General features: G+C 58.0%; 1 protein-coding gene and 1 long non-coding RNA gene across 2 annotated transcripts; one reads left to right on the forward strand and one right to left on the reverse strand.

The window, feature by feature from the left end:
- Nucleotides 1-8,380: 8,380 nt before the first annotated feature.
- Nucleotides 8,381-12,773, reverse strand: SPON2 (spondin 2). The gene is made up of 6 exons (XM_028503826.2): nucleotides 12,511-12,773; nucleotides 11,882-12,107; nucleotides 11,324-11,547; nucleotides 11,056-11,247; nucleotides 10,534-10,708; nucleotides 8,381-9,141 (listed from the first exon to the last, which is right to left on the reverse strand). The coding sequence occupies exons 2-6, from the start codon at nucleotides 12,102-12,104 to the stop codon at nucleotides 8,957-8,959; spliced, it is 999 nt and encodes a 332-aa protein (XP_028359627.1). The 5' UTR covers nucleotides 12,105-12,107; nucleotides 12,511-12,773; the 3' UTR covers nucleotides 8,381-8,956.
- Nucleotides 11,544-12,022, forward strand: LOC118498854. Its single transcript, XR_004901337.1, has 2 exons — nucleotides 11,544-11,821; nucleotides 11,857-12,022. It is a non-coding gene; the product is annotated as an uncharacterized LOC118498854 (long non-coding RNA).
- Nucleotides 12,774-13,600: the final 827 nt, after the last annotated feature.

Here is a 13,600-nt window from a genome sequence, read left to right on the forward strand (position 1 = left end):
GGACCACATTCTCTTTTAAAGAGAAATTTAAATGTGCGCCCTGACACATTTCCAAACTGTCCCTGTAGTTGCAGTAGGCTTTAGAAGCTGAGCTCTGAACCTGCATAATTGTATGGGGTGGCCTGACTGACATGGCTCAGTTGGCTGGGCATCAGCCCGCAAAGTAAAAGGTTGCTGGTTCAGGGCATATGCCTGGGTTGCGGGGCTCTGGCTGGGATGTGCACAAGAGGCAGCCAATCAATGTTTCTCTCCCTCTCTTTCTCCCTCTCTTCCCCCCTCTAAAAATAAATAAATAAATAGAATCTTTTTAAAAAATAATTGCACAGGGGTGATGACTACAGAGACCACAGAGTAGAGAGAACTGAGATGGAGGCCTGAGAAGGCAGGGAAGGACCAGCGCAGGACAAGACAAGGGGGTAGACTCAGTGTTCATGGGGACAAGGACTAAAAGAGGCTCCTGACTGGGAACTAGGGGCCTGGCAGACTGAGGTCTGCCTTTCTCACAGCTGCTGAACACCGTCTGGCCGAATTTGCCTCCTGCCTCAGACCCTCTGGTCGGCCAGGTGATTCTCGGGCTCACTGCCAGTGAGTGTGTCCCAGGCCAAGTCCATCCAGCTGGTGGACCTCCGGGCAGCAGGTGGGTTGGGGGCAGGCTATTCCTATTTCTCTTAACTCCTCCGCCCTCCTTTTGAATGCAGGTGGAAAAGTTCACAGGCTACTAGAAAAACGACCACCTTACACACAGCTACATGCCCAGGGATCAGAATACCCTTGAGAGGAAAAGCTGGGGTCAGAGACTCAAGCAAACCCTTAAAGTACACTCTGCGTGTCTGCTGGGTCCTACGGCCTTGACAAATACTGATTTGGTCATTATCACAACCAAAAGAAACAGGCGTCGTTACTAATTTATCCTGTTTTACAGATGAAGCAGAGTGGTTATGTCGCTTGCCCAAGGGCACACAGTTACCAGGTGGCAGAGCTGGGGCCTGACCCTGGGTGGTCTTGTTCACACTCCGCAGTCCCAAGCACAGCCTCTTGCCACAGTGACCATGACAGCAGTGAGGAGGTGCTGACACCACCCAGTGCTTCTCTGTGTGTCTTCCTGGTAGTCTTCTCAACCCCAAAGTCCGTCTCACGTCCGTGAGTCTCTTCCTTTGCCTCCTCGAGTGATGCGTTACTCGACTTTTTGCAGGGTGGGCATTAGTCTTTGCAGAACTCTCCAGTGTGGTAGCCAAGATACACAGAGGGGAGCTGGGCACCCTCTGTGAGATTGAGCTTGCCACACAAGTCCACTCTCGGCACCGCTAGACAGTGACGGCTTACATCCTGTCCCTTCTTTCCCTTTTTTGTATGAAAATCAGGGCATTTGATGTTGATTCTGCCTTGAATGCTGAACACGCTGGATTTTCTATGCAATTCTGAGGCACTGGCACTTGCTTCTTTCTCAGCGCGCCTGAGAAGCTGACCATGTGAGGCGACCGGGTGGAGAATGGGAAGGAGCAGAGGTCACTGTGATGGTGGCAGGTTTTGTGTGCAGCTGGCTCAGGCAGCAGTGTCTGGCTTGCACACGCATGGCCTCTCAGCACCCCAGCCTGTGGGACATGGGCACTCATAGGACACACTAATGTCTGCTTTACTAGACGGGTCTAAAACATACATCTTTGCAGAGTTCAACCACACCTAGAGGAATGAATGGCATCAGAATCTTTTACTGAAGAAAACCTGACAGTCGGAAAAACAAGTCAAGCTTGGAGTCTGTGGTTTTGCATCTGGGTTTCCTGTTTATGAATTACGCAACTCACTCTAAAGGCCATTTTCATGTTGCATTTGCATGACTTGATAAACTGTCTCAAGAGGAAACCACATAGCCTGATACCCACTGGCAAACAAAACCTACATCAGTGGCTGGCATGAGACCACAGCATGGCTTCCTTAGTGCCACATTCAGAAGAGCGTATGGCACCTACCTGTGATCAGTGTGTCACTCGGAATGTCTTCTATGATGCATTTCTCCTCTCGTTCCCCCGTGTGGAAATAAAAAGCAGTCGCAAGTGAAAAACAGAAACCTAAGAGAAACGTTAGCACTTGCATTTCTGTTGCTTTAGACGCCCCTGGGCACTTGCTTTGAAATGGATCAGTTGCAAGTGATGCTGCTTATTGAGTGTTTGTATTTCACTGGCTAAGTTTGTACATTGATTTTTGTGGGAGGTGACATGTGGCGGCTGCCCTTGGGCAGGTATTGCAGCAAGTCTCAGGGAATAAGACATCTGGGCCTCAGGGCCTTTCCGGGCATGCTGACGTCAGAATGCTAATGGAATGGAAGATAGTGTGGACCTGGAGCAAACTGCAGAGGGCCAAGCCGAGCAGATGCCCCGAGACCAAACCCACGTGGCCCGGGGGTCTCTGTGATTTGGCAGGAAGTGGGGAGGAGGAAGTGAGGGCTGTGTCCTGGGCTTGAGAAACGAGAGGAGGAAGGTGGGCGTGGAAGTGCGGCCAAGGAGCAAGCAGGCGGCTGAGATGGGACATGCTGGACTGGGAGGCACTGGCAGCCTGGGATGACCGAGGCCTCGCCCTGAACAGAACTCTGGGGATCTCGGTTTCCTCCTTTCAGAAAAAGGAGCTGAACTCACCCAGTGTGATCCATTGGGTCCTTTCAGTCTACGCAGCCAACGTATTTTTTAAGGCTTTTATTTCTAAACCTTTATAGGCTCACAAAAAGTTGCAGGAACAGTATGGAGAGGTCCCATGTGCCCAGCACCCGGCCGCCCCCCAGTGGCAACATCTCTCAGAACTGAGAAGCTGCGTAACCGCACCCTGGGAGCGGAGGCGGGCACTGTGCTCGGTCTCTGAGCACCTGTAACGAGGGGCTCTGTCGAGCAGCGCTGCCATCAGAACTTTCTCAGGGGCAGCTTTCTTAATTCATTTTCTTTGTTTGAATGGTCCACACTTTCCTATTTCTTTGTAGCCCTGTGATTTTTTTGTTCTTGAACACTGGACATTTGAATCCAAGGATGTGTCTCTGGAAATCACCCTCTCCCCCTTTCCTGGGGTTTGCTGTTCTGTGTTGTTGCTGTTCGGTTGTGATTGTCGTAGGTTGTCTTGGTGGAGCTCCACCAGAGGGGTAAACCCCAGGCCTTCTGAGGCCTTTCCTGACGTTCCCTGGGCCTGCAGTCACTTTCTAGTGCTCCCTGGATGTACAGCTGTTTTCAAATACCTTCCCGTAAATATTTGGCTCTGAAAGGGGAAAAAGTGAGAAATTAAGGGGGAAAAGAAAGGGTCTTTTTAAATCGTCTGCAAGTGACCTCAGCTGGAGGGGGCGGGGCTTGCAGGGGGTGGGGGGTGCTGGGGGTATATCAACAATGGCTGCTCTCCCTTTATCTACATCTCTGTGATTAGGAGCAGCAACCAACATCCGCTCACAGGTCCCCGATACTTGGAACACAGGGTCCTGTTTGTCCACCTTGGTTCCTGCGAGCTGTGTGTGGGATGCCCCAGGGTCATGTGCCCAGCTGCACCCCCCTGGCTGGGTGGGGGACGGGCAGCTGCTGCTGTGCTAGGAGCTGATGTTGACCCTCCTAGTCTTCCCCCGAAAGTTTCAAGACTTCTACAGACTCCAGAGCCCCAAACAGAGTTCCATCAGACAGAGCGGGCAGGTGTCCAGGTGGACACAGGTGCTCCCTGCTCCATCATCTGCCCCTTATCTTGGCTCCTGTGATAGAAGAACATAAAGGGTGTTTGTTTCCACTGGGTGGTCTTCCCCTCCAAGCTTCTCTGGAGGACGGAGAGGAGGTACACTTTTCTGAAGCACATCCTCGAAAGGTGCTTCAGTGCAGTCACCGTGGTTCAAGCTCAGTTTTTGTTCCTCTGAAAATGTGTGAAGGCCTTCATCCTTGAAAGACAGTGTTGAGCTTCACAACTCCATCTGGGTCAGTAGTCCCTCTCCGAGTGTTCAGGGTGCTGACAGCCTTCGGACTCCTCTGGTCGGGGCTGAGAAACGGCTGTCCTTCCAGTGGATGCTCCTTGGGGGGCGATCTGCCCCAGCGCTGGGCCCTTCAAAGGTCTCCGCTCGGGTTGGTGCTCAGCAGTCTCGTGTCACAGGCACGGTGTGGGGCCTTCATCGGCCCCACGTGGGACATCATGTGCATTCGGGTTCTGAAGACACCTTTTCACTTTAGCCAGTTCTGTGACTTTGGGACTGTATTCTCTTTAAATATTCCCTTCTCTCTCCATTACCTCTATTAAATCCTCAGAGCTCCACTTTAAAACATTTTAACACTGCTCATTTCATCTTCCATATCTTCTTGAAGCGTCCTGCCTCTTTGCCTCTCTCTGGGCCGTGCTCTGGGCCAAGTCCCCGTAACCCTCCCTGCAGCAGAGGGAGGCCTGTCCGCGCACAGTCTTCCTTCCCGCCTGCGCCCGTTCGTTCCGACACCCCTTGCTGACTGGCCACTGTGGTGCCTGCTCATCCTGGCAACTTCCTTATCTGGGGCCTCTGAATCTGCTGGTTTTTCTGCCGACATTCAATCGATTATAGTGGCTTGTTTTCTTGTTTAACTAGTGACTTTTGGATTGCACTAATTGCTTGATTTTGATTGGTGGGAGGCCTGAGTCCCACACTGGGAGTTGAAAAAGCTTCCTCCAGAGAGAACTGCATCTATTCTTCCCCAATATCGAAGGACACCACTGTCCTTGAGGGCCTGCTCAGCAAGGGGGCGCCAGCTTGTCTCTGGATTCTGCTGCCGGCCCCTGCTCAGCCGCAGCCCCCAGGGAGCCCTGTCTTTTCCAGCTGCTTGCGTAGTTGGGCCTCACCCCAGCTCCACTTTGCTCCAGCCCCAGTTCAGTTTTTTTGTTTGTTTATGTTTGGAAGTAGGAGGAGGAAGAGAGAGTTCACCTCTACCAGTATGGAAAGGGCAGTGTCTCAGATGGGGTTTCCACCCAGAGCTGAGGGTCTGGCGGGGTGTGTGGAAGAGGATGTCAGGGCAGACGTAATGTCAGAAGCAGTCATCTGGGTGTGCCCTCCAAACGGCCTTTTCTATAGCTTCTGAGGGATTCAGGCAGAAGTGGGGTGAGATGGGAGTGTGCAGCCCATCTCTGCCAGGAGGCCCCTCCCATTACTTCTCAATGTCCTGCCCCCTGCCTCCCCACCCCTCCCAGTGCCACCAGCTGCTCAGCCCTGCCCCCAGTCGTGTGCTTGGGGTTGCTGAGCACAGTGGACCTTTCCTGAGGTCCCCCCTCCTCCAGCACTGTCCCTGCAGACCACTGCCGCTGCCTCTGCAACGTGCTCGCTCTGGGTCTGCCAACGCCAGGCCCAGCCGCCACCCCTAGAAACCCCGAGTGCACGTTTCCAGCCTGTGTGACAGGCTGCAGGTGAGTGCAGGTGCTAGAGCAACCTCATCTGGCCCAGGGCCCCGCATTGACTCAGCGTGTGGTGGCACCACAGAGCCCACCAGAGCCTCCAGAACGGGCCTGTCCCCACTCATCCCCTCACTCTCCCTGGGCTGACCCGGATGGCCGGAACCTTCCTGCACTGGATGCTGTGAAGGAGGTGGCTTCCACTTCTCTGAAGCCATGTTAGACACCAGTCTGCGGGTGTCTGGGTGGCCTTTGTGTCAGCACGAACTCGGAACTCATTCACTTCTACTGCTGTCCTCGTGCCTCTGGGAAGCTCGCTCCTCTGCAAGTTAGTGCCCTGGCCTCTAACTCGCCCTCTCCCCCTGCCTCCGCCCCTGCACTCAGCTCTCGGAGTGGCAGGCTGACGCTCTGTACTGCACACTCAGGAACTGTCACTCTCCCTCAGCCCTGCCATGACACCCGCCCACTCCTCACCTCACCCCACTCCTTACCTCACTGGGGCAGAAGCTCACAGCCTGTCTGACCAGGCCTCCTGCCGGCCACCCCCACTCTGTGCTGATCACACCGATCTCCGAGCTGTCCGCACAGCAGAGTAGGGCCTCTGCTTCTGGCTGTTCCCCCTCCTGGATGCTCATCACCAGAGAGAGACTCCCCTCTTCTCGTTCAGAGCTCTGCTCAGAGGTGGGCTCATCAGTGAGGGTGACCCCCACCGCCTTCCTGAAAGAGTGTGCTATACCACCATCACCACCACCACAAAGGTGGTTTCTAACTGGGCGATGGTCCTAGGTACTCTCCAGGCTGGGTGTCTCAGAGTGTTGGCTCCGGGTGGCTTCTGTGAAGGCACCTTCCTGTTGACATGTGTTTTGGGGTCTGGAGCATCTCATGTGAGCAGTAAATGTCCTGGCACCAAATAATACTTGTCACTTCAGCCCCCTGCCCAGGGCCCCACTGGCCCCTTGTTCCAGGGAGGAAGGGGAAGTGGACACGGGTGTCCACAGGAGTCTCCACCGCAATGTCTATGTTCCTGTGTCATTTGACTGGATTGTGTAGTCTGTGGTCTGGTTCGAATGCGTGGCCCAGTGCTATGCTGGGTTCTGGGGCGTGCTCTGGAGTCTGTGCTTGGGCTGGGTAACACAGCACATACTCAGTCACACCCTACACATGGTGATTGCAGCACCTGTGGCTTCTTTGGTCTGACCTGTAGTTTGCTGTTTCCTCTGACTTAGGGGTGTCCTGCTGATTTCTGTGTGTGTTGGTGGGTTTTGATTGTGAGTTCATGTCACGGTGGAAATCTTTGAGTCCTAAATCCATGTGGGGTCTTCAGGGAGGACTTAACGATCATTTCTTCCAGGGGCCTCAGGGTGTCACCAGCCCAGAAAAATTTTTAACTAGGAGCTTTCAGATCCCATGTGTGACCATGGGCTTGCATTCAGGAATTTTCAAGGACAATTTTTTTTTTCTCTGCAGAGCCAAGTACAAGAGAAGCCATACCCGTGTAGGGCCAGCTCACTCTCATACTGGGGGTGGTGCCTGCGAGGTGCAGGCCTCTGATACCTCAGGTCAGCAGGGCATCCAGGTGGAGTCCGGCTCCTGCATGTACCACTTACCCAGTAGCTGCTTTTTGTTTGGGCCTTGGAGAAACTCCCCACCTCCTGCTACTTCATCAGTGCATTATTTATTTTAAAAAAGGGATATGTCTCATGTTGTCTAGTATCTTAGGTGCTCATTGTCAGGGTTCCTGCAAACAGATGAAGAGTGTTGAGTTCCTTGCTCATTCAGTAAGTATGCCTGAGCTTGCCTGAGCTGTGCTGTGTGGCTCTCACCATGTGTGTGCCCTGCACCCCAAAGCCACTCAGTGGGATCCTTCAAGGCTCACGCCTGGGGCAGGGGTGCCCATGAGCAGACAGACCCAGTGCAGTGCTTTGCTGGACAGCAGGGGCCATGCACCTGGAGCTCAGGCTCTTCCTGGGCTCTCCTGGCACTGTGCCCCAAGATCACATGCCCAGAATGTTCCACAGAAAAGTCCCTTCCTCTGGTGAAGCACCTGCCACCGGTCTGTTTAGCAGCAGGTCCAGGCGGCAGCATGTCTGAGGTGCCCATGAAGCCTCCACCGTTCTCCCCCCGCAGTGGGTGAAATGGTCACGGACAGCTGCTTTCGCTCCTTCCTTCCCAAGGTCAAGGGTCAAAGTAGCCACTGGGGATCTGAATCTGTTGGGCAGAGAGGAATGGAGCCAACGAGGGAGCGTCAGTAGCAGAGGGAGGAGCCTGAGTTTGTGGGGAGGTGTGTCAGGGAGGGAGGGGAAGGGCATCACCCAGCCAGTGGGGGGATGGGCGGGGGCCTGGGGGCCAAAGGAACTTGATGCATCAGGTAGGGGAGCTGAAAACCCTATTTCTGAGAGGGCTAGGAAGATGGGCAAGGCACATGGCCCTGGTGCGGTGGTGCGGGGGGGAGTACTGGGCCCTCAACAGCGTGAAGGAGGAGCTTGCACGGAGGGCAGAGTCTGGAGTCAGGACATGGGGAACCCTTTCCAGGCATGTTGCCGCAGGATGGACAAGAAAGCAGGGCCTGCAGGGCAGGGGAGGGTGGTGCGTCTGATTCTGCAGGAACCCAAGCGACAGGAAGAACGATGGCCTGACGGTGTCCCATCTCCCACTGTCCTCTGAGGGCCCGGCCCAGCCTCCACTGCACTCACACGGAAGCCCCTGAAGGGTCCACACTGGTAGCAAGAGGTTGCGAGCACCGATGTCAGACGAGGGCCAGGACCGTCTGTGAGGTCGGGGCCCTGGTGCTCTGCAGCCTGGGGTGCTGCCTGTACTCCCCGGTCTTGTGCCATCAGCAGCCGCCAGGTGCACTGGGTGTGTGCAGTGGGCCTGCACACCATTTTTACACTATTCTGGCATGTGCCACGTGCTCTTCTGTGAAGTCTGTGGGAAGACCCTACACTGGGGGCTGGTGGGCAGCCCTGTGTCTGCTCACCCTGCCCTCGCCCAGTGCCCGTCTGAGAAATGCAGACGATAGCCACCGACATCAGGAAACAGACAGTCTTTATTCAAGTGCACAGATCAGTCACGTGACAATGCCAGGCGAGGTGTCCCAGCCTGCCCCCTTTATTCATCTCCCATGGTGTCACCTGTTTGGATGCCAGGAGCAGCGGGTGTCTGGTGGCAGCCTCGCTTCAAGCAGCAGGTGTGGTGCAGGGCTCCTGTGCCAGTGGCCACTTGGGCACCAGGACCGAGGTATTTCACAGCCAGCGCAAGGGGCAAGGGGCTCCTGGGCCTGGGGTGCATGGCGGGCCTGCCGGGCGCCTTACCAGGCTGTGTGCTCACATCCTCTGCATGGAGGACAGTGGCCCGCATGGTGGTCAATACACTGGACCTGACTTGGAGCAGACTTGTGAGTCCCCACGAAGGCGGACCTTAGGATGAGGGGCCGTGAGGGACAACTTGCAGAAAGGAAGCGCCTGTTCGTGACATCCCCTCTGGCCCGTGGGCATGTCTGTGCAGAGGGCTGGTCAGCAGTGGAGCTCAGAGGTGACGAAGCTGCCAGCTTGGCCAGCTCACTGTGTGGCCCCCCACACCACGGTTGGGCCTGTGGGGCCTGGGCTCACACACAGTTGTCAGGAATGCACTCCACCTCCTCTTCGAGCTCAGGGCAGGGTGCCCCATGGTTGGCAGGCTGTACACGGACATAGCGTGTCCTGGTCTTGGCTCCCAGCTTCCCACAAGGACCTCCACACAGTCCCCAGGATGACCAGAGGGAGACCTCGCAGTCCAGTGGCGTTTCTGGAGCTAGACCAAGCACAGACGAGACCCGTGAGCCATGTGGCGGAGGAGCTGGTGGCGGAGGGGACCCCCGGGTTGTGTTCATCCCATGAGACCAGCTCCAGACTTTGGAGTGGAGAGGAAATGCTTGCTTTTCTCAGCTTGGTTCAGAGCTGGCTGCAAGAAGGTGCCACCAAACTCACCTCGTAAGGAACCACTAAAATGACCTGAGTTCATGTTTCGATGCCAAGAGCCTGACGCTGTGCTCAAGTCTCTACTCTGCGGGGCTTTGGGGACCAACTCTGACACCGTGGTGGGGGTGCCCCAGGGACTCTCAGACATGTTCTCACACCCAGAGGAGTGAGGGGAGCGCTCCTGCTGTGAAACTCCCTGCAGCGAGGCCCACGCTGAGGGCCTCGCCCTCCTGCTGCCGGTCCAGTCACTGACGTGCTTCGGAGCTGACCCTGCCGGGGGGCCTGTCGGCCCCCGGGCTTGCCTAGCACCCGGCACACCGGTCCCCGCCCTGGTGGGCAGTGCTCCCTCGACTGACACCCCCACCGTCTCCTTTGCCATGGAGGGCACAGAGGAGTCCACTCAGCGAAGCCCTTCCTGTCAGCTGTGACACAGGCCACACGTGGGCACACGTCTGATGGGGGGCCGGGACCTCCCTCCTACCTCGCTTCTGGGCTATAGGTGTGTAAAAATCTTTCCCTTACACGTGTTGGGCAAGAGTTTAGTCCTTAGTTTGCAGTTTGAATCAACCAACTGCCAAATCTCCCAGAGTCCTAGCCATCCTCACAGAACACCTCGAACCCCTAGAGCCCACATCACCTTGTGTAGCTGGAGTCCCCAGAACCTCCGAGGTCTCTCCCCGAACCCGTTTTTGAAGTTGCTCAGAGACACAGGTGCACGTGGCCCCAGGCTGTCTGAGCACCAGTGGCCTGTCGCTGGTGTGACTCCCTGACACCCTGGTGTGCCTGGCGGCCTGGCCCAGCCCGGGGGTGGACGTGTCACACCCGAGAGCCTGGTTTAGAATGGGGTGATCTCAGTTACAAGTTGGAGCTGCGGCAGGGGAGCACTGCGGGGCCAGGCGACAGGACCTGGTCCCTGGACCATTGCCCCTTGTGGGGTCACATGTGGGCCACCTCTAGGAGACTGGTGGGTGCCAGGTGTCATTACTGCCACTTCCCAGATGGTCCCTCTTGGGACACTCCCTTTCAATGTTATTCCAAGGGTAGGAGGTGAGAGCCTGGTGCAGGGGACTGGGGATCAGTAGCTGCCCATGGCAGTGGAGGCAGAGCACATGCCTTGGCACATGCTGACCAGTGGCGGGCTTGGCGGCTCCCTCGAGCCTGAGTGCTTAGCCCTAGGACTGTTGAGGGCAGGGAGTGTGGCGCTGGGGGTGGGACCTGGGCTTACCCGAGAGGCTGTCCACGATCTCGTTGCTCCTGCCTGCCAGGTCTATGGCTGGCGGGACGTAGGCTCTGGGGCTCTGCCGGAGCCGCACCAGGGTCACCCTGGCGATGGGGGGCAGGGCCTTCAGCCGTGGGTAATAGAAGGAGTTTGCCGGGTGGCTAGGAGAGGAGGATGTTATCTGGGGGGACATGGAGAAGGGGTGTCAGCACGGACTGGGAACCCAGGAGCCCACCTGCACCTGCTGTGTGCTTGGCCCAGGCAGGAGCTAGTGACGGCCAGCAGGGCAGTGTGGAGACACCCCGGCCTGGGCCTCCACACGCACTGGGGTACCTGGCCCACAGCCTGGGAAGGGGACCAGCCTTCTCCAGGCCACCACTGCGCCCCCCATCCTACAATGCAGCCCGCTCCCTCCTGGCAGGGCCTCACCCCTGCTCACTGGGACTCTAGGGAAGGGGTGCCGTCCAGACAAGGGACAAAGCTGGGCAATGGGAGCTGCCCTGAGTGGCCTTCCCGTTGTCCCCTCACCTGGGTCACTGTGTCCTGTGGGATGGTTGCAAAGTTGGGGGAGGAGAAGGTGAAGCCACTGTCTGTCCCGGCGTCATGTGGATAAAGGTCCACGGAGACCTGCTCCCTCCAGCGGTTCCCGTCGCACAGGTCCAGACTGTCCACGCCCACGAACCAGTCAGGGCTGGGCACGATCCGGACCACGAAGGACACCTGGGGGGCCGGGAGCTCAGCAAGGTGGCCGGCACGGCCCGCGCCTCTGCCCACCCTCCCACCATCTGCCACTCACGAGCGAGTGCCTGGCGTGGGCCTCAAACTCCGTGGAGGTCTGTCCTGTGCCGCTGGGCACGGCGGGCGCCGAGAACACCTCATGCACACTCTGTAGCTTCTCCCCAGCCGCCTCGATCTCCTTCATCAGGGCCCAGGCCTCGCCCCGCTCTGCGAAGTCCCTCAGCCCGTTGCTGGCATACTGGCTCTCCCGCCACATGCTGTAGTCGGAGCTGTGCGCTGCCCCTGTGGGCCCCTCGCCGTGTGAGCAGCCATCCCGAGTGGACACGCCCCTCCTCCCCACCCGTTGCATGTGGATGTCCTGTGGCCTCATGCTGCCCAGGCACCTTGCTGATGTGGACCAGTGTTCAGCAGCCCTCCCCACGGCTCTGACACCCTGCCCACATCCCCAGAGCCCAGGTCATCACTGACCAGCATGCAGCAGGTGCCCAGCAAATATTTCTTGCACTGAAGTGAATTGGATAAGAGGGCCCTCCAAACTGTGAAGTGTGGTGCAGCTGTCAGGTGACTGTGCCCTCCCGGGTGGACGCCAAGAGCAGGTGGCTGGGGCTGTGCTTACCCAGCAGGGAAGACCACTGTGCGGGTGGCCGGAAGAGTGGGTACTGCTTGGGAAAGGCCGTCTGGCTCCATTTGCCCGTGAAGGTGATGCTGTACTTGGCCAGGGGCCGGGCTGTGCACATGGAGTCTCCCCTCAGTGGCTGGCCGGCCACGGAGCCAAGTGTGGCCAGGAGGAGAGCCCAGAGGGCCGTGCCCAGGGTGGTGGCCAGGGTCTGAGTTCCCATCACCTAGGAGGGGAGGGAGAGGGCCATGTGGTGGCTCCACTGGCCCCCAGTGTGCCTGCTGGACAGGGACCTGGGGGCAGCCCCTGAATATCCCTTCCCTGCTCCACCTCTGGGCTCAGGCTGGGCCTGATCTCCACTCCGGAAAGTGGAGCTAGTCAGGTTACAGCTGGACTTGCAGGCATGTCTCTAGGACCCCAGGGTGCCCAGCAGGTCTAGGGCCTTGGTGCCCGGGCACGGCATTCCCGATAGCACACCTCTGGCACTGCCGCCCGAGGGAACCCAGAATCGGGAGGGCAGACTTACAGGCTCACTATGGCCGGGACCACATGGCTTCTTGGCGGGGCAAAGCGCCAGGAGACCCAGGTGATACAGGGATCGGGGACAGAGGTGCACACACGGTACTCACCCAGTGGGAGCAGCAGGAAGCCAGGCAGCTGGGCTGTGGCCTGGGACGGTCCCAGCAAGAGCCCAGAGCTCTAGTTTATGCCGAGGATGGCACTCTGCTGGTCACGGAGGCCCCAGGCCCCCCACTGTGGCCTGCAGAGCGCGGACGGTAGGAGGTGGGGGAAAGAGAGGGACTTCGGTGCCCTGGAGCTGCCCGGCCGCCCGGCGTCTGAGGCTGAGTAGAGGCTTCTCCAGCGCTGAGGTCACTCTCCTCCCTGGTCGGGTGTCTGCCAGCCGCCGCACCCCTTTCTTTGTCTTTCCTCCCTCCCGCCCACGCCTCCCTCTCCTCTCCCTCCTGCTCTGCTTTCCCATCAGGCCTTCCCAGTGTCTCCCTGGAGGTGGTGCCAGAGCCAGCGGGTTACAGCCACAGTCACAGCCTGAGGGTAGCGCGAGTGTTGGAGGCCAGCTGGGAAGTGGGGCCTGAGGGCTCTGGTTGCTTCCAACACAGCTGCCTCCTTCACAGCACAGTGCTGCACAGGGACGTGCCAGCCACACTGCTGGCCGGGGCCGCCACCGCCGCCGCCCTCTGAGGGGGTCCGAACCCCGCGGCCAGTGCTCAGGGTGAGCCACAGAAAGGCCACCCCACCCCCACCCAACTCGCTCCTGAAAGACTGCAGGCTCCCTCAGCAGGGGGCCGCCGCCCCAACCCACCTCCCTCCGAGGCGCACAGTGTCAAGAGTGCTTGGCACGCAGGACATGCTGACAGGTCCTGCAGTCTGTCACTGTTCGCTGTCGGGAGCTGGTTCCTGGAACCCGAGTCACGAGGTCTGGGAACTAGGAGGGGGGGCAGAGGGTGGTCCTGCTCTTCTGAACCCCCCGGGGAGGCACTAAACAGAAGCATCCTGACTTTTGGAGCCGTGTTTGTGTTTCCTGTACTCAAAACCAGAGAGAAAATTAATAGGGTCAGCCAGAACAGAGTGCAAGCGAAGCGAGTGCCGTCACCTGTGTTTCAGATCAGCAGCACAGGCTCAGAGAAGTGACTGGGGCTGTTGGTGCTGCAGGCCCTCGGGCAGACACGGCCTGACCCCACGGCTCTCAGACGTGGGCTCAGG

The sequence above is a fragment of the Phyllostomus discolor genome, chromosome 1 (assembly GCF_004126475.2).
Source record: "Phyllostomus discolor isolate MPI-MPIP mPhyDis1 chromosome 1, mPhyDis1.pri.v3, whole genome shotgun sequence".
Taxonomy (NCBI): Eukaryota; Metazoa; Chordata; class Mammalia; order Chiroptera; family Phyllostomidae; genus Phyllostomus; species Phyllostomus discolor.